Here is a 27,499-nt window from a genome sequence, read left to right as displayed (position 1 = left end):
TCTGGAACTTTCTGAGATAACTGATGGCTGTCCATTTGCTCATGATGGTGCTACGTTCTCATACAGCAGAAGCTTCTCTCCCGAAAGAGAACTGCCTTACCCACCTTGGGGCACACGCTCTGTCCTCCTCAACTCCTTGAGCTGTCCGTTCCGAGACGACAGAAAGCTCACGTGGAGCTCAGCCTTCCAGACCCTCCAGCCCTGCCACCAGCTGCTCCTCTCCTGCCCGCCTTGTCATGAACCCCAAGACCCTCCCCAAACACTGACTGCCCCCCACACTGGCCAAGCTCGCGTGCCCTGGGCCCATACGGGAATCAGACTTCAGATCAGACCTGTGATCCCAAACGCGGTGCGGTGACTCGCCGTCACGCTGGAGACAAACAGGGGTGCGTCCACACAGGGGAAAACCCTGGTGCCGTAAAAATTCAGAGAGTCCTGACACTCTCCAGCGCGGATGACCCCCGAGGCCAAGACGCTGAGTGAAATACGCTGGACACACACGGGAGCGTGGGAGGCCGCTTGGGTGAGGTCTGCGGCCTGAGCAGATCCACGGAGACGGGAAGCCGCGCTGGTCGCCATAGGCTTGCGGGTGTTGGTGGGTGCAGAGAGTCCATCTGGGATGATACCAAAGGCCTGGAGGTGGAGCCTGGCGGTGGCCGTACAACACGGCGAGTGGGCACCAGGCCACGGAACTGTCCACTTACAGCGGTCCATCTCGGGCACATTGTACCACCAGGGGAGAAACGTGGATCGCAGTGACTTTACTCTTCAAGTACAAGTTCCGTTTCCTCCGCTCTTCGCCGCCTCTTCTTTCTCAGCCCTCCCCGGAGAGATCAGCCCCATTGTAGGGACCATGTGGGTGTGAGGCAGGGTCCCACAGCACAGAGGTCTGCGAACCAGGGCTAAAGCAGCACAGCAAGTCAGAATTGCTTTCAAAAGCCTCAGAGTTTGCCTTCGTCAAATGAAAGCCTACGCATTAGTGCAGTGAGAAAAAGAGGCTCCCAGGAAAGGAGACCCTGGAACCATCCGAATCTCAGAACCTTCAGCTGCTGCTGGCCTTGGCCTTGGCCTTCCGTGAGAGACACCCACGGGCTTGAGGGATTCCCCGCACCCGCCCACGCCCCAGCCCCCGCACGGAGAGGGGCCCAGCAGAGGCTGCGGCAGGAGGGGGGCCCCCATCACACGCAGCTTGGAGCAGGCGTGGTCCCAGGTGTCCCGGGGTTTCAGCCCAATGCTTTCAGAGAAAACAGCAACATTTAAAACGTGGCCAGAGAAGAAGTTAAGCAAGGGTTTGTGTGCTGAGAAGCATCGGCCATAGCACTAACCTGGAGCCTTTTGTCCTCACCAGCCAGGCAACGCTTCCAGAGCGCCCTGGGCTGCCCCGTCAGAGGCACAGACCCAAGGCCACGGGAGCCTCTGAGCCTCTCCTCATCGCCACTGAAAAGCCAGAGTGAAACACCGACATCCTGAGAAGCATGAGGGCTGAGGTGGGCTCAGGTGAGTAAGAGGAGGGGCAGAGGATGTGCGGGCAACCCCTCTCCAGCACTGAGAACGGTCCCCCAGTGTCACTGTATTCTCAACTGTGACCGCTGGGAGTGTCCCAGGGAGCTGCTTGCCCCAGACAGAAGATTTCTTTCAGGGTCGCTCCAGCTCTGGCACCGAAGGTGGAGTGCGAGAGAGTCAACCAGGTGTTCCCCAAATCACACCCCTGCTGTCCTTGTCACCAGCTTCGGCCATTCTCCTTGGACTCAGACTGAGGGAGCAAGAGCCATCCGAGGGCCACTGCCCAAACCCATGGGGACAGCGCGGCGCCCTCGCTGCAAAGCCAGGCAGCTGGAGGCTCGGGGCAGAAATGCCGCGGGGCCACCTGTTGGGAATTTGGTAACCAGGGGCTGGGGACAGTTGCCATTAAGTCATAGCAGGCATAGAAGCTGTCAGACCTCAAGTGGGGCCTCCATGTCTATCATGCAAACGTGATTGGTCGGCAAGCCATTATTTTATTTAAAGCTGAGCTTCTGTATAAGAACTAACCAAACGCCCTGCAGGTCAGGGGACTGTCCTTGAGGAACGACCAGTGGTCCCTTTCAAACTCCCGCCCAAGTCCCCAGTGCCACCTGATAACGGCCTCCACAATTATAGTCAGAGAATGAAGGGCGTCACCAGATCTGGGGAGCAGCTCTCCTCAAACTTTCGGGGTGAGCTAGAAATCTTGGGGACGGGGGCAGCCTTAGACCCAGATACCCTGATTGTAGACTTCAGAATGTGCATTTTGAAGGAGGCTCCAGAGGATTCTGAAGCAGGTGTCATGGACAGCTCAGGGGAAAACACCGTTGCAAGGTTCTCAGGGTCAAGCAATCTTGTTCAGAGTTACCTGGACGCCAAGTTTGGAAAGTCACACCCACCCCCTCTAGCCTTTGTTTCCAAGACCCTGCTTTATGGGGGGACCTGAGCATTCTTCCCTTAGGGCTGGGTCTAGGGCCAACTCCCCACAGTAGTTACAGCTCAGGCTGCTTGTGTAGAAGTCGTAATCATAATCATAATCATAATCTTAATCATGAACAGCTTAAGGTTCACGATTTCAGTGCACGTTCTATGGGCCAGGCACACGGCTCTTGACACAAGAGACAAGGTTCCTTCAGCTGATGGAAAAGATGAGAGAAAGATCTGTCTTTGGGGAGTTACAATAAGTCGAGGTGCCTTTGATGCCTGTCAGGGAATGCCTCCTTGCGCTCTGGACTGGTCCACCCCACATAGGGCTGGGTCCGCAGACCCTGCCAGCCCCCCTTCTGCTCTGTCCTTAGTCTTAGGGGGCTCCCTTGGGCAGCATGGGCCACTTCAGGGCTGATTCAAATGGCTAATGTGGATTTAAAATCATACATTTCAGAGGGAAACTTTTGATCTGTGCGTGAAACCCACCGAGTTCCAGACTCTCCTAGCCTATTTATCTCATCCAGTTCCCTCGAGAACATTCATGTTCCGTTTCGCGAGACAGAAGACGAAGGCAGACAGTAATTGCCTCCTGAAGTCACAAAACTAGCTAGCATGAGAAGAGAGCCCTTACCCCGGGCTCTGGCTCCAGGCTCAGGAGCCTTCCTTAGGCACAGCCGACTTCAATTCAAAAGCCCTGTCAGTCTGCTTGTCCCCACACCAGAAGTAAAAGGAGGCTGGGCTAGAGAGAGAAGATAGTTTAAGGGGGAAACTGTGAGAAAATTCACTGCTCGCTGAAAACCTACGCAGATGACAAGCTGCTTTGGAACAACATAAAGGGGAACACTGGAGTTCAGTTTCTCATGGTGCTTTTCTCCAGAAAATTCTCTAAATGTGTTTTGCTTCATTGTTACCCAGAACTGTGCTGACCAAACACCTTGCCCTTGCCAAGACGGTTGTAATTGCCAGTAAGTGTATTTCTTTCCACAAAACGACTCCGTAAATGCTACAATTGTGTACTTCTTGTGGTGACCAATTTTAAACATCGGAACTGCTCATTTGTCCCGAGTCTTGCTGGATAGCGACAGCCTCATGTTGGCCTCTCCTGTTTCTATTACAGGAAAAGAGGGGACCAAGAAATCAGGGTGAGCCTGAGCCCCAAATTCCCCAGTGAGCTTGTTAACCACAGCTGAGGGCTGCCATCTCCTGGGTCCCTGCGTGCAGCCCCGGCAGAAATGCACTTTAGGAAGGACTAACCCGCTCAGGGCGCTGAGAGCAAGGAGACCCCGGGGGAGGAGGAGCGTGAGGTCAGATGGGAGCCTCCCACCAGGCAGGGGCCAGGGGGCTGGCTGGCTGGCATGTGCTGTCTTCTTGGGGGCCAAGCAGGTGAGTGGGGGGAGCCGTTCCCTCATGCAAGCCCTCCCGTCGGGCTCAGGCTGACTGCGAGTGGCTAGCTCTTTTCTTCAGGGCCAGTGATGGGGTCCACAAGTGAGTTGCCGCCCGCCCTGCTCAGGAGGCACCCTGGGAGCCCAGGGTTCAGTGGGAGGCAGCGACACCCTGCCCCTCGTGTCCGTGGCTCTGCCCAGCTTCTGGTCTGGCAGGCCCACCGGCAGGCATACCTGCACTGCCCAGAACAGCTTTCAGCAGAAGCAAGAGCTGGGAAGCGCCCTGGGTCCGCTCAGGCTATGACAACAAAACACCCCATACTGGGTGTCTTATGAACCACATGAGTCTGGTTCTCATGCTTCTGGGGGCTCAGCGTCCAAAATCAAGGGGACAGCCCGTCTGGTTCCTGGCGGGAGCTCTGGTCACGGTTCGCAGACGGCTGCCTTCTCACTGTGTTGTCACTGGGCGCAGAGAGAGGTGCACAGGGCAGACAGGAGGAGGGGAGGGGAGGGCCGGGAGCCTGGCCCTCTGCTATAGAAGGCCACTAGTCCCAGGACTGGAGCTCCACCCTCAGGACCTAATCATCTCCCACAGGCCCCGCCTCCCAACACCAGCACCCCGGGAATTCAGTTTCAGCATCAGCACTCCTGATGGGCTCCAACAGTCCCCAGGGAAGCTTTCGACCAGCATCCGCACAGGTGATGTGTGTCAGCATGTGCTCGGGCTTGAGGAAAGGACAGCTCACTGCCCTGGGCCCGCCGAGGGTCTGGGTCTCCTGGATGTGAGGCGGGGCCGAGGTCCCTTTGAGCCCTGGGTTAGGATCAACCCTGTGTGACCAGCCTAGGGACTGTTATTCCAGATCATTAGACAAAAAGGGAAAGGACCCTTTGCCCAAGGAAGGAGACAGGGAGAAGTTGGGTGGGAGAAGCAGGAGACGTTATATCCCTCCGCCCACCCCCCTCACCCCTGATGCCAGCCTTGGGCCCTCACGTGGCTGAAAATAACTAGAGGTTACAGAGCTCTGGAGGCGTGCCCACACACACCGCAGACAAGGGACTCCAACTTTAACGCATTCACAGGTGGGGAAATTGAGGCAGAGAAAGGTGAACTACCCTGCGCTGGCCCCTGCAGGAGTGGAAAGGGACAGAAGCCGGCCCAGAGCACTTGGAGGGGAAGCAGATGGAAGGGTGGGCACATTCCACAGCCTAGGGACGTCTCCTGAAACAGGAAGCAAAGCTCCTGGACCTCCCGATCATGTCAGGGGCTCCATCAGGAAACTCAAAGTGGGGACCCCAGGCAACGGCCTCTGCTCAGGGTTCACATCTTCCCGGGGATTTCTCCTGAAGCTTTGCCGCAGAACGAAGTACATCCCACTGGCAAAACGCACGTGGAGGGTCGGGGCCCACGTCAGGATCAAAGACTTCTGCACACATTCCAGAGTCCAAACGCCGGGACAACTTATCCCTGTTACCACCCAGAGTGGCCTTTGTCTGCCCACAGCAGGGTACCCATGTGGTAAGAGGAAAGGCTCCTTTATATGGTCCTTGTTTTCTGAAAATTCCAGCCAAACTCCCCCCACCAGCTGCACCAAGAGCAGCTTACAAATCAAAGTTTAAAAAAAAAAAAAAATAGCTGATCTTCTGATAATTTAACATCCGGCATTCATCCGGGGCAGCTGGGCCGGCTGGAGTTGAGCATGGTGCTGAGGCAGGTCTGGAGGACTTCTTGGAGGTGGCACATCTGTGAACTGCTGGCTACTCCCTCCCTGTGAGGAGATGAGAACTGGGATGGTTTAGAAATGTGTGTGGCCGGGGCGCCTGGGTGGCTCAGTGGGTTAAGCCTCTGCCTTCGGCTCAGGTCATGATCCCAGGGTCCTGGGATTGAGCCCCACATCAGGCTCTCTGCTCGGCGGGGAGCCTGCTTTCTCCTCTCTCTCTCTGCCTGCCTCTCTGCCTGCTTGTGATCTCTGTCTGTCAAATAAATAAATAAAATGTTTAAGAAAAAAAAAAAAGAAATGTGTGTGGCCATGTGACATTAAGGGACCATCCAAAGCCTTCCAAAGCCTTCCTGACCAGCTTCTATCATGTAGTCAGGAACCCCTACAACTTCTGGGCAGTTACTGTGGGTCTCAATGGTAACCCAGCAGGCATAAAGTCTGGAATCATTTCATCACAAGAAATTTGAAGCATGATTACCAAGACACGTGCTGAAAATGGACTTGTGATGCGCGACCGGAGGTCAGTGAAGCACCCTGTGCACTAATGTGGGTAAAACTGAAGAGGGGGAGCCCGCACCTGCTGGGCATCCTCCTCTGAGGACACAGCTCGAGACAGTCTTCTGCACTTGCTCCGTCAGGTCGCAGGAGATGATCCCACGTGCCACGGTGAACGTACTAAATAGCGACATAGCAGTGTTTGTTGATTATATTATAGAAAAGCATGATTTTGCAAGGGTGTGAAAGTGTTTAAAACACAGAAACCAAACCACCAGAGATATTTTCGGAGTCTGCCGTTTCATGGAATTCTCCAGATGGGCTGGGAAAGGGGGCACTCGTGTGTGTGCGCATTTGCACATGTGTAAGAGTGTGTGTGTGTGTGTGTGTGTGTGTGTGTGTGTGTGAGAGAGAGAGAGAGAGAGAGACAGAAGGGTGGTCAAACACAGGGAAAATGGATAAAACTGCTCCTTTTCAGCAATAAGCACACCATTGAGTGGGTAATTACATGTTGCATCATCTCTATGATAAACAAAAACATTTGTTTCCATTTTGGTCTGAATGAAAAGGAACATTTTCCCTTTCCTGAGCCAGCTTTGCTGCCTGGTCAGAGGGCTCAGAGCCAAGGCTACTGAGGGCTGCAATCCCAGGGTCAGCCCTCTGGAGACTCCTTTGCTGTCACGTTGCAAAAGCCAACTGTTTTGGGACACAGACTGCAGAGCCCCTGTCCCTCCCTCCATCGCTTGCCCTTCATGTCACACCCGATTTCATGTCAACCTCACTCCAGACAGAAGCTGACCAGTGGGTTCGCAGGCTTCCAAGACACTCTCCCCCTGCAGAAAGAGCCCTGGAGACACAGGAGTCCCCGCTCAGTGGACAGAATCCGATTCTCTTCCTATAGAATCTACTAGTCCAAGGGCAGAGCATCAGACGAGTTCTAATGTACCTTCTGCCACAATAGAGACTGCCCTGGCTTTTTCTTTCCACCAAAGACTCCAGATGCAGAGTGAGTCATTCACACACATGACTAGAGGGCCCTTGGGAAACTCTGCCCATGGTGACAGTGAGGGCAGGACGGCAGGTGACATGGGCACTCAAATAGGAGTGCTAGGGAGTCACAGAACCCAGAGCTTTCCAGGCTGTCGACTTTCTCTCCCCGGAGACGTTCCCAGTGAGCCCAGGGAGGGCCCGGGGTGGGTTCTGGAGAAATGCGTCCAAATGAACACAGGCACGCCATTCCCCTTTGTCCGCCCCGGGAAGGACTGGGCGAGGAAAAGAGAAATCGCTTGGAATTTGTCAATCTGTGATTTTTTTTAACTTCACATCACTTTGTCTACTCTGATTTGTAAGCCATCAACAATTTCCTTCTCATCTCCTTGCATCTTTCTTGACTTACCTTTGGGGGGACCAGCTGGTGACCTGTGGTGCACCTGTTACTCCCCCCCCACCCAGGTGTGGAATAGAACTGAGCTCCCTCCCGGCAGAGCCTGGCTGGCTCCCCTGGCTTCACCCGCCTGCCCAGGCAGGGACCGCAAGGACCTTCATGGGGCCTCCACTGTTGGCATTTCAGGGACAGGAAGGAGCTAGCCTCTGACTCCGCCTGAAGCCAAAGCCTGACCTTCCTGACCTTGGCACCCGCGCTGCTTCAGCTTCTCTGAGACAGAAGACCGATGTACTGAGGTGAGCATTAAAGTGCTCCCTAAAACACAATCTATAAAATCAATGCGCCTCTCAAAACGAAAACTGCTATCTGTTGTCCTTATCCATCCTCTCATGACAAATGACATTTCCTAAAGATGCAACTTTTGGTTTTTATTGTATGTAATTCCAGATTCCAAATTCCAGCTCGGCCAGTTGTCCCAGAAGGCACGCCGGGAAACCCCCTTCCCCTACCCCAGAGCCTCGCACACTCCCCTGCTCACACTCACACGGCAAGCACACGCCAGAACAACTCACACTCATGTGCACTCTCACGCACACACACTCATGTGAGTGCACCTGTGCCAATACCTACACTTGCTCGTGGGCACACACACGTGCACGTTTTGGAAGGCGGTGATGTGGGCAGGGAGGCGAGCTGGAGCTCCCGGTCTCACGGCGAGCACCGGCACCTTCTGCACAGCAACGGCCCCTCAGGTCCGCGCTGCTCCCTGACGGAGAGGCTCCAAACAGGAACCGCTCTGTGCCCACCTCCCTCCTGTCATCTTTAAAGGGGTGACGGCCCGAGGCAGGTGGTAGCCCCACAAGACAGAACGAGGCCAGGCTGGGAGGGAAGAGGTGGCCTCGCGGCGGCCCGCAGGGAGTCCGCAGACGAGCAGGGGCGCACCTGCCGGGCCGGCGCTGGCCTAGAGGAATGTTCCTCTTTCCAACAACCTGCTGGAGGGAACCCGCCCGAGGCTACCGCCGCCGCTACTCCTCTGTGTCCTGCAGTTCCCTCTGCGTGGCTCTGAGGAGGTGCCGAAGCTTCCGGAACACGTCGGGGGCTGCTCTCGGGGGGCTGCGCGCAGTGCTCCGGGGGTCCGCACATTCCTGCACCGCCTCCCGCAGCTGCCGCTGCAGCGGGAAGGACAGGGCCGAGCTGCCGAGACTCGAGGAGAACCAGTGGCGGAAGATCTTGTCACAGATGACCTGAGGGACGGCAGACGGGGCAGTCAGTGCAGGGCCGCGAGCCCCCCGCCCCCCACTGTGCCTGCAGGGAGGCCTCTTCCCGCAGGGGCAGGGGGTGTCTGATCCCAAAGCTGCCGTCCCTTCCAGCAGCAGGACAGGAGTCCCACGCCCAGCCCTGAGCACACAGGGAGGGCCCAGGTCACCGAATACACCTCCCAAGAGGGAGCAGAAAGTGCTGATGACCCGTTGCCACGTGAGGAGCAGCCCCTCGGCTAAGTCACCATGACCCTGAGGACTGGCTCGGCCATACGTGGGCCACGCAACGGGCAATGCCCACCGCACAGGGCTGTCCCAAGGGTCCGCGGATGTGTCGTTGGCAACCAGGATCACACGCTGAGACATGTGGAGAAAAGACTGTCCAGGAAGGGACTGTCCTGGAAAGGAACCCTTTTATTTCAGGAGCAGAAGTGAAAAATTCAGCCAACATCTCACAGCCGAGAGTTCTAACAGGACACGAACTGCCCCTGAATCTGCAGATCTCCTGAAATCCTGAACACACGGCCTGTTCCCACAGCTTTCCCAGGTCCCCCATGCTGGGCAGGCTCCTCCCAGGGGCGCGTAATTAATGGGCTTTATTTTTCTGTGTCACGCTGTCTTGGACTCACTGAACAGAGGCCTCTGTGTTGTAAAGCTACTTTTCACAGAAGACAAGCAACGAACTTCTGCTTCCCACTCCCTGCAAGGGCAAAGACTCTTTTTAAAAAGAAATTACTGTACAATATATCATTAGTTTTGATTTAGTGTTCCATGATTCGTGGTAGGGTGACTAATGTAATACAATTTTTTTTAAAAAAGGAAAAAATACATAAATAAATAATAAAAACAAATTACCTTAGTTCTGTTTTATTTGCTAATCCATACGCGAAAATGTTCAATGTCCCCGAGGACAGACCATATGTCAGTCCTAGGTCTCATGCTGCTCCCGACTCTGGGAGCCGATCCCTTCCTTGAATATCCTTCTAGACAGAGTTCGTGCACAGAAGCCTATGCACACTTCTCCCTTCCCTTCCACTTTGCACAAAGGCGGTCTACTACACACTTCCTCAGCTTCCATTTCCATTTAACCAAACCCCAGGGAGAGACATGGAAATGTCAGTTCTTACCGGGATTTCCTGTTCGCTTTGATGACTGCACCTCAAACGTGTGGGAAGATCATAAATTATTTAACTAGTTCCCTACTAGTGGAAATTGAGGCTGTTTACTAACTTTTGCTGTTATGAACAATGCTACAAGAAATATCTTTCTTGTATGTGATTTTCACTTTGCCCATGAGAATAAATTTCTAGAAATGGAATTTCTGGGCCTAGTGGTATGTACATTTTTTGTTTTAATAGATATTGCCCAATCAACCCCGTGAAAGTTGTACTGAGATACGCTCTCACAGCAACGTACAATGAGAACAGTTGTCTTCCCCACGGCCCAGCCAACACGTGTGTTATCTTTCATTTTTGCCAACTGATGGATGAAAATGGTTTAATTTGCATTGTTCTTAGCCCTCAGGTGAAAGCTATTTGTGTTTCCTTTCCAATGAATGGTCCAGTTGATGTCCTTCGCTCACATTTGCATCAGACTGTTGGCCTTCTTCATATTAATTCGCAGACACTCTTCATATTGTAAGGACATCCCCTCTGGCTGGCTTTGGCTGGCTTTCTGGAGCGCGGACTCTAAGAGAGAAGTTTGCAGGTGTGTTCCTGGGAACCATGCCTCCATGGACTTGAGGGAGAAGGAAATCTTCCGGTGTTCCTTACTGAGGCCGGACACTGGGCTTTGCGTAGACCCCTGCTCCCACCGACCAGTCCCTGAACGCTGCCACTGGCACGTGGAGTAGCCACAGCAAAGAAGGTCCGCTGGGGAAGGAAATCCTGGGGGACAGTCTCTGAGCCCCGACAGCAGCTGGCACGTGAGGACCCCGCGGTCTTCTGCTCTCCTGATCTGTACCAGCAATTGCAAACGTTTTACCCATTTTCTCATTTAACTTTTAAATTTTGCTTGTATTTGGAGGGATTTTGTTTTGTTTTGTTTCCGCTATATGGATTTTTTCAAGAGAGTGAAATCTGTTGGGAGTTCTTCCTACAACCTCTGAGTTGTGTTCCATACTCAGAAAGGCCTTCCTTATTCTCGGATGGTATTTTAAATTCTCCCAGTTTTTCTCTGGTACCTTTAGGATCCTAGTTTTTGTGAGTTGATAATTGAACCCTCTGGAATTCAGTTTAGTCAGGGGTGAACTAGGAGCTACCCAGAGGACCCACGTCATTCCTCCATAACCCAGGCACCTTCTGCTGGCCCGAGAGCTACCTGTCATTACGTCGAGCTCAGAAATTTTAGAAAATTCTATTCCTTTGCTCTGTCAGTTGGGGCAGGGATATTTTTCTGAGTAAAGTTTTAAGTTAGAAAAGGACTACATTAGGAGGACATGGGGAGCCCAGCAAAGGGGTCGGCTGGCCGCTCCATCCAGGAGACCCCGATGGGGTTTTTTGACTGACAACCCATCGGCAGACGACATTGTTTCCTGCCATCCCTGTCCCCACTGAGCATATCGAGCACAGGTGGCATGGAAGGGGTGACCTGGACCATGTGAGCGGGGTGGCCCACACAGAGGGCAGCGGCCGCCCCCAAGAACGATGTCCCCCAGCCCCCGCGGGGGCAGCCGCCTACCTGCAGGTTGCTGTTGACTCTTTCTGCTCCACACTTGTTGACGCGCAAATCACACTTGGAAAAACAGTCGAAGAAATTGCAGTCTCCGTCTCCCGTGCAGTTCTGCTCGAGAATTTCCCGCATTTTAGGTTCAAAAAAGGCCATGTCCACGTCGATGGCCACCACCTGCAACCAACACAGCACACGGCCATCAAGGGACACCGAAGCTCAGCACCGCGGGGGCTGGGGCACCCTCGCTCGCCGCTGGCAGTGCAGATGCCTGTGGGCTGTGGTAGGGCAGAACACTGCCTGCCGGAAAGGGGAACCCGGGCTGTGCTGGGGGCACCAGCTTTTGTCACACAACCACCTGGCACTGACCATATTGCAGAGCTTTGGCTGCAAAAAAGGACATTTGCGGTCACTGGTGAAACCCTAGGATTTGGAACTATAACTGGAAGTATCGTTTTTCAACCTCAAACACGTTCTCAGCTTTAAAAGTAGGATCTCTGAGGGGCGCCTGGAGGGCTCAGTCAGTTGAGGGTCTGATGCTCGGTCAGGCCGAGATCTCAGGGTCCTGGGATCGAGCCCCGGGTCCGGCTCAGCACTGACCACAGAGTCTGGTTGAAGACTCTCTCTCCCTCTGCCCTTCCCCCCGTGCTAGCTCTCTCTCTCTCAAATGAATAAATAAAACTTAAAAAAAAATAGAATCTCCGATATGTCTTAAAGATAAATTAATCCCCTCCCCATTGCTGCATCATTTTGGTCTCTGACCTTCAAGGTTCAGCCTCATAAAAGCTGTGAGACCCAGAGAATTTACCTCCATGAGTATCAATGAAGAAACCGCCCTCCTGGGTTAGATCTCTGGGTGTGATGGCGACAGCAGGTGGGCAGGACCTACGCCGTCTACTTGTGGCCTATCTGTGACCTGAATCGACCGGCTTCCCACTGACTGCAGGGATGGAAACTTGGCTGCAAACGGCAGCATCAACCTTCTCGCATTAGGGCTGATGCACATGGACCCGGGTCCAACAGCATCAAATACGAACTGCCAAAATGCCAAAATGCCACTGTCATCAGGAGCCCATGATCGACCACCTGGAATTCCAGATTTCTCTTCTTGGCTTCAAACCAAATAGGCTTCCAAACCAGAAAAAAAGAAGAATGTCTACATTATGCAGATTTCGCTCCACCACCTGAATTTAAAAAACAAAACAACAACAAAAAAAAGATCTCAAACTTGATAAAACCTGGATTCTGCCCAAATCAAGCAGTTCGTAGCTTCTAGGCATTAAAAAAGCTTTCAGAAGACTTGATGAATTTGATGGCATCTGTGGGGTCTCACAAGCCTTCACAGGCTGTCCTCCGAGCACCAGCCCTTCCTTCTGCCTTTGGTAGCATCTCAGCAAGGCCTCCTTGGCTGGGGTCCATTTCCTCTGCAACTCAGCTGCGTTAGAAGCTACATTCCCCAGTTTGGGTTTTTGTGGTTCACTCAGGAGTGATGCCAGAGGCATCCCCCTTCCTTGGGGGATGGGTCCGTAAAACAGAAGAGGGAAAATAGTTTCTTTCAAAATATATGGAAGATAATGAACATAAAAAACAGGAAACTTTTCCCTACTTAAGAGCTTTGCCTAATGACTAATTCAGGCAGAGCAAACAGAAATTACACTTTTAATCAATTTTCCCTATCTCGTTATTTAGCCAGAAGAAATAGCTAATTTCACTATTTACCATAGCTAATACACTAAAAATATATTGGGCTGTGCTCATGAATTTATTGTCCTTATAATTTATTAACAGGACCACAGGACCTCCCTCCTTGATATACTTTCTGGCAACCTCCCCAGCCTTCCCTGGGCCCCTACACACACTTTCCGCTCCTTGTGACTTCTCACTCCCATTCCTGATTGTTCCCTTCTCATCTCCCAGGGAGAGCCAGATTTATTTTTTAATTTTTAGCGTACAGTGCAGAACGGATTACGGCTATTGTAAGCATAACTCCACACACCTAAAATAAGAGCAGCAGCCGACAGAAGGAACTGCCTACGGCTTCCTTAATCCTATCAGGAGAACCTAATGTTATCCCTGCACAGAAGGACATAACTCACACCTTCATCAAACTCATCCCGCTTCAAACTAGAAGGGGTCAATGAGAATTGTTTCACTCCCCACGGAAAGATGTAACTCTCACGTAGGACACGTATGGGATTGAAAGGAGCACGTGCTAGCCATGTTTTGGGGACACAAAGCAGTGGTGTTTCCCAGTTTTTCCTTTGCAACCGCAGATAAATTCTCAGGACCTGTAAGTGGGGCCCAGAGATAGGGAGTGACTGCAAGTCACCACATCCCACCCCCAGAGTGTCAGACCCAGCAGGTCTTGGTGGGGAGGTAGAAAATCTGCATTTCTAATAAGCTCTCTGGTGATGCTGACACTGCTGGGTTTCATTTAAAGTTATGAAATCATAGGGCAGGTTAACTTCTTGAAACTCAGTATCTGTAAGGAGGTCAATAATGCCAGGGTTGGCCAAGGGGGACCCTCTGTCCTCCCTCCCCATTTGCCCCTGAGAAGAGGAGATGAGCTCAGGCAGAGACAAGGGCCTGGGTGCCCCAGCACAGTCCACAGGGTCCAGTCTGGAACTAGGTCAAAAATCGCAGCCATTATTTCATTGAACAAATATGTCGTGCCTATCTACACAAGATGCTGGAAGGCACAACGCTAGTGCAGTGCACCAGCCATCAACGTGCCATGCTCGTTTTCCCTTTCCCCCAGCTCCTACAGCTTTTCCTGGGAACCCAGCCCAGTCAGCTTCACAATTCCCTCAAATGTTACTGCCCCTGTGGATTTCCACTCGCTGACACTCCGTAATACTCACTGGATGAAAAAACCGGTGTCAGATGAGCACGGGCCCCGGAACTGCCAAAGCCGGTGGTGTGAGCAGACATGCCACACCCCCTTTCCCAGGGCCTTGGGGTGCCCAGTTTCCCAGGACTTCTCTGAGAAAGAGAACGGTGGTCCTTCATGTCCTTTACATAAACTTACTGCTCATGAATTAGGGAAGCTTGGCCAGAATTTCACCTCCAAAAAATATGCTGGTGGAGTCCTGGGGTGTCCCTCCCCTTTACAGCTTGGACCATGTGTAGAGGTCTCGTGAAGCTCGGGATACTGTGGACGGAGCTGAACGCCTCCAGAGTGCAGAACCTTCTGGAACTTCTCAGGTCTTCCCCATCCACACTTGGAGCGACCCCTGGCTTATCAATCCCTCTGGGGCTGTCAGGGACCAGGAAGGCATTAGGACAAAGCAGTTTGGGCCAGTTGCCGCAATGCTCTTTACAGTGACAAAGGCTTGACTGGGGAAGGGGATGACCCAGGAGGCAAATTTAGTTTTCTAGATTTCAGGCTGTTTTAAGAAGGCATTCCTATGCCACCTGCCACGAAAACCCTTGGCTGGAAATAAGAGCGCCCTCTTTTTTGTCCCTTTCTGTTTTTAAACGGGGTGAAGAGCACCATTCTTCCAGGACCCTGCACGCTCAGCGGCCAGCCCTCTGCTGTGGCTGAGGTCAGCTTGGCCTCACTTGCCAGCATCGCCGTTATGAGCCACCTTGTCGCAGCCTAGGAGGGGAGGACCAGAACACAGCCCGCTCCCACTGCCAACTGCGCACCCACATCTACTTCTTCTTGAGCAGTCCTGGCATTTGTCCCAGCACAGTGGAAGGACACCTGCATTCGGGCACCCGGGTCACCCGAACAATAATGCGACGCTCGGGTTTAGCCTAGCCGGGGTGAAGAGGGAGGGGGTTATCGTGCAATGAAACATGGGATTCCCTCCGGCTGCTTTCCCAGCACGTTTAATTCCTTGCACACCTGTGTTGACCAGAGTGGGAGACGGACTTCACCGACCCTCCACAGAGCAGCCCAGAGCCAGACACTTCCACACAGGCAGGTCCTTCCCCGTGCAGAAAGCACCAGAACTCCAGCCGTCCCTCTAGAAGTCTCACCCGGGGAAGGGAAACTAGAACCTGTCCAGGAGGAGTGTATCAGGAAAAGCCTGCCACAATCCTAGAGCATCGTCCAGCAAAGCCCCCAGAGGCCAGCTTTCTCTGTCATCCTCTGGAGCTCCGCATCTCCTGAAGACTGCTTTCTGCCTTCAGCAAGAGCTTGCTTTCAACTTAGATCTTTGGAGAAACCAGAAGAGGCACGAGGGAGGACGAAGCCGCTATGGGTGCCTTCGTTATCATTCCCAGTCCTGGGAGGGGCAAGGCGCCTGTGTTCCCCAAAGTCTCTCGTTCACACCCCAAAGGAGGTGCCCTGGCAGGTCTGGCTTGTCCAGGCCAGAAGCTTGCCCAAGGTTGCAGTGCCCCCCGCGCCAGGTTTCAGAAACCTGCTCCTAGATGCTCCGGCCCCCGCACGACACCCACGCCCTCCCCGTGCCACTCACCGTGTAGTCGCTCCTGATGGCAAAGTTTTCTGGCTTGACGTCGCACAGGTGGAGGCGGTGAGAGAAGTCGTCCTCAAAATGGCTCACCATGTCCAGGAAGCTGAGCGCCATGTCGCTGACGGCCTTGGCCTGGCCCCGGCCGCCCCGGGGCCCCCCCGCCGCGCCATCAAGGGGGAAGAGGGCCCGGTGGCGGGGGCTGCCGGCTGCCAGGTACTCCACGGCGTAGAAGTGGCCGCAGGAGCCCAGCACGGGCAGGGCGTGCCGGCTCAGGTCCTGCAGCAGACGGAAGAGGACAAACTCCTCCTGCTGCAGCAGTGACCACAGGCTGGCCAGCTGGCCCCGCCACCGCGGCCCGCGCCCGCCTGGCCACAGGGGCCCCAGGCTGCCGCCGGGCAGCTCCAGGCCCAGGGCGTTCTTGACCTCGCCGGCCACCAGCAGCAGCAGCTCAGCCTCCGGGAAGTCCCGGGCGCCCTCATCGGCCGCGTCCTCCAGCAGGCCGAGAGGCGGGAAGCTGGAGAAGGCCTCCTCCTTGGACTTGAGGATGACGGGCCGGCCGCGCCAGTCGGCCTGCAGCACCTTCTTGCCGCTCTCGTAGTACAGGCAGCGCCGGTACAGCAGCTTCCCCGCCACGCACAGGTCCTCACAGAGGTCTCCCACCAGCGCCCCGCCCTCGTAGTCCCGGCACTGGAAGGAAGGGGACAGCGGGTCACAAGGCAGGAGCGGCCGGGCTCACGCCAGGCAGGGGAAGGGAGGAGGCAGGGTCGGTCCCCGCCCAGGGGGCTGTAATCAGCAGTTGAGAGACACCTCATGGATGTGACCCACACGGGCTGTTTGCGTCAGTGGGTGATTCACTGAAAGTTAGGATTCCTCGCGGCTCAGTCGGTGAAGTGTCTGGCTTCGGCTCAGGTCATGACCCGGGGTCCTGGAATCGAGTCCCACATCAGGCTCTCTGCTCGGCAGGGAGCCTGCTTCTCCCTCTGCCTCTCCTGTTCCCCCTGCTTGTGCTCTCTCTCTCTCTCTGACAAATAAATAAATAAAGTCTTTTTTAAAAAAATTAAGTGGAAGGGAGCCTGGGTAGCTCAGTGGGTTAAAGCCTCTGCCTTCGGCTCAGGTCATGATCCCAGGGACCTGGGATCGGGCCCCCATCAGGCTCTCTGCTCAGTGGGGAGCCTGCTTCCTCCTCTCTCTCTGCCTACTTGTGATCTCTGCCTGTCAAATAAATAAATAAAATCTTTTAAAAAAATAAGTGGAAGTGCTAAAAGAGTGTCTCATATTTATTACATTATTCAATGAGGCCCAGGTCTTCAGAATCAGGATACTGGAGGCGAGATGTGGGTCCCCCCACTGTGCCCCTGTCCAGCTACGAGATGCTGGAAAAAGCCTTCCACCAGCTGGTGACAGTTCCCTCAGCTGTCAGAGACAGGGCTGGCCAGGTCAGTAGTCACTGATGCCGGCCACATGGGCAGGTCGCCCTGGGGAGCTTTGAACCTCCCCATCTAAGAATGGCTAAGTCAGATCTGGGCAGGGGGGTCCTCTTTGAGCCTCACCTGGGGTCAGAAGAGCCACAGTAACAGCCCTTCCTGCAAGCATGTTCCCGCAGCTGGGTGTCTTTGACACCCAGGGGTGAGACCTGTAAGGCCAGCAGGTCTGGAAGGATGGCAGGGGTTGGGAGGAGCACCCTGTGCAGGAAATAGAAGAGGCTGCATGGTCAGTCGTGTCAGCAGGACTGGAGAGAGGCACCAGGGACGCCTTTCAGAACACGGGAGCTATTCTGGAAGCACAGGGTGCTTTTGGTCCCTGGGGGCGGTGAGGAGGGGTCAGGAGCCCTCAGATGGCGTTTCTCCTAAACTTCAGCGGCTCTCAGAATGGGTTCCACACGAGGCGACCAGCGGCCTCCCCAGCACACCACAGCCATCCTAGAAAGACAGACGAACCAGGCCCTGGCTGGTGGTCCTGCTGGGTTGCGGTCGAAGATGGAGGACAGTATACAGCAAGGTGGAAGACTGTTCCTCTGTTTTTGGTTTTAATCTGTCAGGAAAGCTAACCCCCTAGACCCATCCTTACTAGGAACTACCTCCATCTGTCCCCTGACAGGTGTGTCTTCCTTCCACGTGAGCAGATGCTGACCTCCCTTCCTAGAAGTTCTGCTGCCCAGGAGATGGGGCAGGGCATCCCCCTCGCTCCCCTCAGGTGACAGACAAGGGCCTCCATGTTGTTTCCCTCACTGTCACATGCACCACAAAGTGCCCTGAGTGAACAGCCGCACCTAGAGAGTGGCACCACGCAGACAGCAGGGGCAGGGCCCAGAGTCACAGGCTGGGAGCGTGGCCTGGCTGGACGGTGACCTCCTGAGCAGACGACACCCTCCGCACCCCCCGCCCCCGGCTCTGAGGCTTGGATTCCGTCCCTGCGTCACCAGTTTGCCTCCCTGGCTCGGTTTTCAGACCGGCCGAGTGGGAGAAGCGTGTGGAAACCAGTTATTTACTCAAGTGCGAGGCGTCCCGAGATGCTGCTCCAGAAATGGGCCAGTGACATGCTCCGCAGAGACTCTGGTTGTGCCACGCCGGTCAGCTTTGCTTTGTGAGCCGCTCAAACTCAGACAACTTGCTTCCAGGGCCCGGATGGAGGAACGAACCCAAAGGCCCCGAAGATCTGAAATCTACAACGTTTTTGTGACCCGCGGGGCCTCATGTGGTACCAAGCCCCACTGGAGGGTCCTGAGGTGAGTTACTCGGCTCCGTGTGAACTTGTGTACACGTGCCACAGAACTGTCCGTCGCTTTGATTACTGGATCTGTTTCCGTATGCCACATGTGAGGTCAATGATCCACATTATTTTTCTAATGCCCAAAAAGGGGGACTTCAAAACCATGCCCGGCTCCAGAGTGTTAGCTAAAGCACTGGGGACCTTTATAAAGACTCTAGGTCAATTGTTCAAAGCACACATCACCAGAATGTTTATTAAAAAGAAATATTCCTGGTTCTTAAAACAAGTATCTGGATTTTTGGGACCATTTTAGGCAATAGCAGTCCACGCCACCTGACCCGATCCTGGGGCTTTCTGCTGAAGGACGCTCCTGGGAGCCATCCCTCCTCTGTGGGCTTCCACCTTCGTGTATCACACCTTGGATGGTGGGTGTGTCGCACTGGCCAAGCACAAGGACGCAAGTGACGGAGACCTGTGCGCGGTCATAACCGGACCCCAGAGCTTGGGAGGGCCAAGCTGGGCTGCCGTTTTTGTCTTTGGAAAACACACGCCCCTGATGGCTCTGTGTTAACAAACACCTAGACATCCGTGTTAAATACACGTGATGCTGTGTTCGTCTTGCCATTTAACAGAACACATGCTGGTAAAATGCCATCCTCTGAATTCCACGGCTTGGAGTCAGGAAATGAGTGTTGAAAGGATCAGGACCCTTTGAGTCACTCGCTCTCTGCTTAGAATCACCTCCTTATCGCGCCTCGTAAGACATGGCCACTGACTCGGGCTCCCCGGACCACTCTGGATATTCTCAGAGGGGAGGCGGGGATGAAAGGTGAAGTGTTCTCACTATCTGGTGTTTGCAGAGTTCCACATTTCTTTAGTAAACCTAAAAATAATTTTTATTTTTAATTTATTTAAAAATTACTTTGAAAATTATTTAAATTATTAAAAATTAAAAATAATTTTTTAAAAATAATTTTTTTAAAAAATTTCCTTATAGAGCCCCCAAATTCCTCTAAGTATGGTACCCCAAATTATTTGATTCAATTCCATAAACATCTCTGGAGTGTTGTCACATTTAGAATTGAATCCAAAGTGCTTCTGAATGAAGTACAGAACCTTCTGGTAAGAAGGTGAGTCCTGAGCTGGGAGCTTCAGAATCCCGGGAGAACCCGGAGAGAAGGGAGGAGACAGACAGAGTCCACTGTACTGTGAGCGGCGAGTGTGGAGGGTGTCAGCTACGATGTCCCAGAGCCTTTACTTTCATCCCGAGCTGTGGCCAACACTGCCACCGGCCAGGAGAGACACCTGTGGGCCGAGGAGACAGCTCCACTCCTCTGGGAGCGGGAACGGCCCTGGGCAAGGCCTTGCTGCTTCAGGCACCCATGGCCACCTTCAAATCAAGAAGGCCACGCTCCCAACTTCACCCAGCCGTGTGTGAGCTCAGCCCCTACCCAACTACAGGCACCAGGCTCAGGAATTCACAACACAGAGGCAGCTGCCTTCCAAAATCATGAGAGCAGAGTATGATCTGTACAGGGTCTGTAAACAGCAGGCTTGGCCCTGGGGCAGACTGGGTTTGCCTCCTGGCCCTGCCCCATACAGGCTAGTGGCTTGTTTCCAGGTCTGTAACATGGGATGCCCATGGTGTCACAGGAGACCTGTGAAGGTCAACCGAAGCCACAGGTGCAGAGGACCTGGTGGTCTCCACCAGAGAACCTACTTGTCTCCCACTTCTCCAGCCCTGGTCATGAGAGACTTCTTCTGGGACAGATGCACCCGAACTCAATTCTGAAAGCCTAATTGCAGTGTGCTTAGCAGATAAGGAGAGAGGGGGCAGTTCCTCTGCAGGGAATAAGCCTTGCAAAGGGCCAGAGTTACAAAGCAGCGTGGTGTGTTCAGAGAACGGGATATGGTTCAGGGTCGTGGAAAGTGAGCGCAAGCCCCTGTGTGTGACCTATCAGGCTGTCCTATGAAAAAATGCCGTGTCTCTGCCAGAGAAAAATGCTTCTACCCTGCAAGGGCCAGATCAACCTTCCCCAGGTGGGAGAGGGAGGGGGGAGGCAGCCCGGTGTCTCCTGGGAATCCTCATCTCCAAGCTCTGCCCGCAGCTCCCAGTCCACCAGATCACGTGCCCCATCCTCTCTCCCACTGGCTCCCCACCACAGTGTTTTCTACAAAACTCTCCTGCATTGATGAAATCGAGTCCAAATCGAATTAAAATCTATACAATTTTGCCCCTGCATGTTCGACAGCTGTTCCAATCAGGAGTTGCGAGACATTTTAAACAATGGCATAATCATCGAATTGGGCATAGAGCCTATCAGTTTTGGAGGGGCACGTTATTTGGGGCTGTTTTCCTGAAGCTTGGGGTAGGAGTGGCCTCCCGCAGAGCTGACAGCTTCTGGGCTGCAGTGTCAAGCATCCGGAAGGCCAGGAAGCAGAGTGAGGTGCCCAGGACCCCGGAGGGCCTCCACTACCTTAGGGGAGGTCTTGGGTTTATGATGTAACTTGTGGTGCCCGCGTCACCCCGCTCGTCATAGGAGGTAGCTGACACTAAGGCAGGGTGTGCACTGTGTGGTTGTTCCAGAGCGGCTGCTCGTTGTCCTTTCCGGTGATGTGCGTTAGCCCTGCAGGTCCCGCTCTCTTAGAGAAACCGCAAAATTCTGAGCCGGGGCTCCACCGGCTCCTAGAGCCGCGGGGAATCTGCAAGTTCCTTTGGCATGTCTGTACCTCCTAAAGCCCGAGAAGAATTAACTTAGCCTTCAAACACCAGTGAACTTAAAGGACAAACTACAGGTCTACAAGCTAATTAAAAACTGCCGTCGTGAGAGCAACGGTGAAATCGTGCAATGACGTCCTACTGAGGTGGCTGCACTTGAACCCGTGGAAGTGGTTTGTCTGCGCGAAGTCGGTGTTCAAAGTCCCTTTTCTCTGAACACGACGGGCGCTGCCAGCATGAGGACAGGCACGTCTCTGCCCCCGAATATGCAGCATCCAAACCCCACAGGTATCGCATTTTAAAATAAACTGAAAAATACAAAAGCAAGTTAACGAAGTCTCCTTATTGTTGACGGGCCCTTTCCGGTTGTGAAGACTCTGGATCCACGTCTGCAGACCCTGTGCATCCCTAAGCTTGCGCCCGGAGCTCCCAGTCCCGCGAGGAACGTCCCAGTGGCCTGTGCTTAGAATCCCTCCAGCTCGTATGGTGGCTCTCAGGCAAAAACAAAACCCGTCCACTCCAGTCAGAGAAACTGTTGCAGGGGTCTCAGAGGTCATGCCCGAGGGCTGGGTTTTCTCCTGCAAGTTCGTTCTTGTTTTTAAGGAGCTCGAAGTCTCTGCCCTGTTAGCAAGACAGCCCGAGCTAGAACTGCGCTCCTGGGCGGTGAGCTGGGCGCCGCCGCGCCTCGGGGCAGTCCGCCTGTCGCTGCGCAAACCTCTTGACCTCTGGGTGGCTCAGAAGATACACACTGCAAACACGGCCGGAGCACCAGAGGAACAGAGACAGTCCCCGCTGTAAAATCTTTCTGGATGCTGCAGTCCCACTGGGGCCGCGGGTTTCTACCACAGCAAAGAAAGCTAAGCCTGTCCTGTGAAAAAGCAATCTGTACTGGAGGCAGCTAAATTAAATTATGTCAAGACCTACAGAGCCAAAAGGGAGTTCACCCTTCTGAACAATGGAGCACGTGGGAATATTCTGGGGATGCCTTGAAAAGGATACACTATGGGAGGATGAAGAATACCCAGTAGGTACTTGGGATTTTCAGTATTGAGGAAGCCACCTGTTGTCACAGAGTCTCTGCTGTCCCACTGCTCAGGGTCCCAGAGAGGTCCCAGAGAGGGTCCTACTCTGCAGGACGCACTAAGTGCGTGAATCGGGAAGTTACTCTATGTCTCTGGGGCTCAGTTTTGCCATCTGTGAAGTGAGGCGAGTCCAAGCAGACCCCTCGCACAGGGGATGAAATGAACTAATACACAGAAAGCCCCGGGGCCTGCCCAGAGCAAGCCCAGCGGGGACCCGCAGCAACACCTCTCTGCTGCTGTGTGCAGTGCTCTGCCCACGGAGCGGGAGCCAGGCTAAGTGACGCTCCCCAGCCTGGGACAGCCCCCGACACAGCTCACGAGGAAAGGAGGGCTCTAGAAACCTCACAGGGGAGCTGAAGAGGGCTTACAGATGTCTTGATTATGAGATGTGCTGAAAAACCACAGCAGAGGAGCACAGCAGTCTGACTCAAAAACTCCAAAGCTAGAGGACCCAGGGCTCAACTCCTTGGAACAACGCCAGCTGGCTCTTCCAACTCTCCCCTCTCCCAGCGCCAAGAAGTGCGCTGAGCTCCCTGGGCAGGAGGGGGGCCACCTGGGGGTGCCAGCAGGCCGACTCCCAGCTTCTGGAGCTCTGCACCTTCGTCTCCAGACTCACCCACCGGCCAGCCAGGGCACCTGCCACACTGCAGGCCTGGGACACCAGCAAGAGGGCAGGACTCCCCTGGCTCTGGCAGGAAGGGAGAGGGCTCCCTCTGGCTCAGCAGCAGTGCACCCCTTCTGTGCTTGGTACTCAGATGGAAAGCTAATGAGGGTCTGGAGAGCAGTCAGAAAAATAACGGCCAGTTTTCTTGTTAAGGACAAAAGCCAGGCAGAATGAATTGAAAGTGCCTAGGCGCCTGGAGACAGAGGGCCGATTCAGCGTGAGTCCTGGGCGGCCACAATGCCAGGCTCTGCAGGCAGCCAGGGCCCAGCAGAGTCTGGGTGGCAGAGACGGTGGCGCCGTTCAAACCCTGTTCTAGTTCAGAGTGTCCTGGGGCCCAGGGAGCCAGGGTGCTGGGCGGAGCTAACACCCACAAATCCCGAATGGAGAAGGTAGACAGGGACGAGGCAAGGAGAGAGGAAGAGCGAGCCAAGCCCTGAGCATGAGTGAGAAAAAAATGGCCTCGAACAGGGTGCCCAGGTGACGTTCCCTGAAAAATCATTTCGCTGGGACGATGTCAGATGAACTTCAGGAAGACAGACAGAGAAAGTATTTCTGATTGTTCCTTGGGTAGGAGGTGAGACCAGCAGCCTTCAGAAGCAGAGCCTGTATCTCCAGCTTCATGTCAGACTAAACCAACCCCAGCTGGCTGCCATTAAGGATATATCTGTAGAGCCTCTAACCAGAATTGGTTTTAATTTATGAGCTGGAATGCTGGGGAAGTTATGATTAGCAATTACCTAAATTATATTGGGCCATATAATTTCCATTAGTTTTTTTCCCACTTAACCAAAGATAAATAAGTGAAAACAGCATTTTCATTTTTATGTAAAAGATTATTGTATTATTTTTGTAAACAGGTGTTCCACTCTGGAATGGGGGAATTCTTTATGTTCATTTAAGTAGTCAATCGGTCCCCCAAAAACAGAGTCTGTGAAAAAAGCCTTGTGAAAGGAATTTTTATACGGGTTACTGAGAAAGCTGATAAGTTGTTGCAAGTTAAAGAAAACTTGCTAGAAGGTCAGTGTAACGGTCCATTATGGTGGATAATGGTGACTGACAGACACGATGGAGGGAATCGGTGATGAGGGTTCCACCTGCACCATGAGCAATAAACGATCAGACTCGGAGAATATGATTTCTTTGAGTTTGTATATTTCACTCACTTCTTTAGTTTTTCCAATTTCTTAAGCTACGAAATTTTGAAAACTTTCAGTCTCAAATCCCCCACCCACATGTAAGCAATTGGACTGTAAACTTCCCATGCGTTTTTGGAAGATTTCTTAGAAAATAGATCATCTTTCATGAGAAATGCTTAGATAGATGGTCACTGTTTTAGCAAGTGAACAATAGCTTTAAAAACCAAAGGGGCAGCCTTTGCCCGCTGTCCTCACCTTTTCAGCTTTCCTTCTGGGACCTCTCCCTTTTTCCAAGTCTTCCTAACGCCCATAATCTTCCGGACCAAATGGAGAGACTGAGGAGCAGCCAACGTTTGGAAGGGATGGATAAGCATCTGGGGCCCGGTGCACAGCACAGCGGCCTGCCCAGCCAGCTAGGACAGCTCAGCCCCACGCTTGTTAGGACACCGCTGTCTGGACCCCACGAGGGGGTCTGCCGGGGTCTGCTCGCCTGAGCGCAGGGGGCCCGGGTCTCACAAACCGCGCCCTGGAGAGCCACGGCTTTGGGGCGCAGGGAGACAGGGGCCCTACCAGCCCTCGACGTTGGGCTCGGCGAGAGGCACCCAGGTTGGAATCACACAGCAGCCGCCGAGCGAGAGAACCCGAGAAGCAGAGGCGTGGTCCCCGCTGGCCCCGAGCCTCGCCACCCGCCCGCGCCCTCGCCAGCGCCTGCAGCCCGACCGCAGCACACGGGACGCCGGCACCGAGGGGCTGTCGGGAGACCCGGAGCGGATCTGCAAACTTTCCGAGCGCGGGCTCAGGGGCGGCAGGAGAGCAGCTGGGCAGGAGCACTATCTAGGGACAAAGGACCGATTTTGGCGAACAGGGAGAGACACCTCCGCGCGCCCGCAGACTCTCGGGCAGAGACGGGTCGTACGCACCGGGCCTTCCACGCACCGTGTCGGAACAGCCCCCCCACAACCCCCGGGGACCACGACCGCGCCCGACTGCCCCGCTCCCGGGTCCCGAAGAGGGTGTCCCGCCCCAGGCCCCCGGGGAGCGCGGCCGCGGGACCTACCAGCGCGGCCAGGATGCGCCGGCTCTTCTCATCCGTGCAGCGCTCGGAGAGGACGCCCGGGTGCGCGCGGAGCAGCAGTGCGGCCGCCAGCACCCAGCCCGCGGTCCACGCGGCGCAGACCAGCAGCGCGCCCCGCCCGCACCGCCCGCGCCGCCCGCACCGCCCGCACCGCCCGGGCCGGCTCCGCGCCATGACCCGCCGCCCGCGCCCCGCGCTCCCGGGGCGGCTCCGCGGCTCGGCCGGGCCCGGCGGGGGAGGGGGCGCGGGGGAGAGGCCGCGCGAGAGGAGGGGGAGGCCGGGCCGCCAGGCTGCCCGCGCCGGCCCGTCTTGGGGGTGGGGTGGGGTGGGGTGGAGTGTCCGCGGGCCACAGCCTGCGCGCCCTCTGGGGCGCCGGGGGAAGGGGGGTCCGCTCGCGGCTCCGGGGGTCCGCGCGCTGCTCGCCCTGCTCTGCCCGCCGCACCCCGACACCTTTCCACTTTTTTTTTTTTTTACACCTTTTTTGCAAGAAGACCAGTTCCCCTTTTAAACAGAATCCGCAGAACCCAAGTAGATCCAAACTCCCCCGGTTCCGACTCCTGGTTCCGCTGCGGACACATCTTTAATGCAGACAAGATCTACCCCCCTGCTCTGGCGGCCGCTCAGTGCCCACACACTCTTTTTACAGAGCAGCCCCCACCGCCACCCCGGGCCAGAGCCCTGGTTGCTCTCCTCTGCAGCTGCATCCCTGGCACTCCGCATTTACCCCTCTGCTGGAGTCCTCCCTCTCTCCCCTGCAAGTTGGGTTTCCTCCGGGCTCTTCCCGGGGCTGAGACACACGAGTGGGCCTAGAGCCAAGGGCTGGGACGGTCCGGACATCTTAGCGATCCCTGCCCTCCTTTCCCAGGCAGCGTCCTGCACCCCACCGCTGTGGTCCAGGGTGCCAAAAAACGCTGGGGCGTCCTTTACGGGGACAGAGAGTGCCACACTCTTTAAACGTTCCCACTTACCCCTGGCTAGGAGAAAGCAAGCGTTCACTCAATGTGTCTAAAGTGTATTTCTGTATATTTGTAACATCATCTGGAGGGCATGCTTCCTTGTTCCAATCCCAGTCCTTACATAAAATAGGCGGGCGCCTCCACCAACAGAGCGGTCTCCGGTTCTTGCCAGCCCTCTCCACCCCACCCGAGCTGCTCCTCCATTGCCTGAAAGCCTTTCTTCCCCAGGGAGAGAGTCCGGGGTGGGTGGTGTCCTAGGAGGTGAACTGTCACAGCGGCAGGCCTCTGAAAGCTGCCCCGCCACCCCACCCCGTGGCTCATGCATTCCCTTTAAAAAGCTTGTTCCAAGCCTATTCCGTGCCAGCCCAAAGCCATGGCCCTCCTGCCTGCTCTCCGCCTGAATTTCCATTCCTGAGTGTGGGAATCACAGGAACTGCTCCGGCCCGATCGAGCATTCTGTGATTATCCTTAGCAAACTGGCTTCTTAACCTTGCCTATTCTGCAGCTCACGGTTGAACCTTCATGGCTGGGTGGGAGAAGCCTCTAGGAATTGGGAAACATCAAATTAACAAACACTGAAGGAGCCTGTGGGGACAGGGCCGGTATTCCCTGATGCAGCAGACACTCGGACCGGGTCCCTCTGTCCACAGCAGTGATGGCTGCTGCAGCACCTTCTAAATGACCAGTTCTCCCACTTCCCAGGGCACCCCCGAGCAGAAGCACTACGGGGAGCATTTTGGTAAGCTGGCCCTGTTGGAATTGGTTGTCTCATTTCAAAATGGTTGTGGAGCCCAGAGAGCATCTGCTGGTTTTGCTTGAAAATCTTGATGGTGTAAAGTTGATCCCTATTCCCATGATTTTGGGGGTCTGGGGCAGGAATAGGAAGAAGAATGAGGTAAAGACGTGTGAACACTTACCCTGTACAACCTAGGAATAAAAATCACAGACCTTGAAGTCAGAGTTAACAACATTAGGATTTGCAAGTCAGCGTTTACTTTCCTAAGTTTTAAAAAAATGCCAATCACACTTCTTTTGGCATTTTATAAAGAAAAAAACAGGAGAACAAAATTATAACCCCCTAATAAAGAGATCCTTTAAATATTCAGCATTGTTTGGACACAGATGATACAGTGCTCTCTAGACCAAAATAAAGTCCTCAGAAGGCAGAACCTTGCAGGCTGCTGTCCTGCTGCGCGGTTTGCACACTGTGCAAAGCCAAGTGATGAGGTGGATGGGGCTGAGGCCCACCAGAGCTCCACTCACCAAACCCTTTTTCCCAGGGGGCCCCATGGAGGGGTGCCTTTTTGAATTCCCTGTCCCAAGGGGGCATTTTTGGGTATTCACACAAAGGTGACTTACAGGCCAGCTATGACCTTGATACTAAAGATCGTCCCCCGGAGCT

The 27,499-nt window shown here is 54.4% G+C and overlaps 1 protein-coding gene across 1 annotated transcript; it reads right to left on the bottom strand.

Annotated features, from left to right (window-relative positions):
• Positions 1-8,363: 8,363 nt before the first annotated feature.
• On the bottom strand, positions 8,364-25,315 carry DIPK1C (divergent protein kinase domain 1C). The gene is made up of 4 exons (XM_032872155.1): positions 25,124-25,315; positions 15,760-16,443; positions 11,348-11,512; positions 8,364-8,653 (listed from the first exon to the last, which is right to left on the bottom strand). Exons 1-4 carry the CDS (start codon positions 25,313-25,315, stop codon positions 8,435-8,437), a joined length of 1,260 nt encoding a protein of 419 aa, XP_032728046.1. The 3' UTR covers positions 8,364-8,434.
• Positions 25,316-27,499: the final 2,184 nt, after the last annotated feature.

Source organism: Lontra canadensis, unplaced genomic scaffold, assembly GCF_010015895.1.
Source record: "Lontra canadensis isolate GAN:19392208 unplaced genomic scaffold, GSC_riverotter_1.0 scaffold44, whole genome shotgun sequence".
Lineage (NCBI taxonomy): Eukaryota > Metazoa > Chordata > Mammalia > Carnivora > Mustelidae > Lontra > Lontra canadensis.
Note: the sequence above shows the minus strand (reverse complement) of the source record. Positions and strands in the feature narration are given on the sequence as shown.

Excerpts from the sequence above, each read along its gene's own strand:
- DIPK1C (XM_032872155.1), bottom strand. The coding sequence starts at position 25,315 with ATGGCGCGGAGCCGGCCCGGGCGGTGCGGGCGGTGCGGGCGGCGCGGG. Across the intron at positions 16,444-25,123 it reads GGCGCATCCTGGCCGCGCTG|TGCCGGGACTACGAGGGCGG; the intron begins GTAGGTCCCGCG and ends CCTTCCTTCCAG. Across the intron at positions 8,654-11,347 it reads GAGTCAACAGCAACCTGCAG|GTCATCTGTGACAAGATCTT; the intron begins GTAGGCGGCTGC and ends GCCGTCCCTCAG.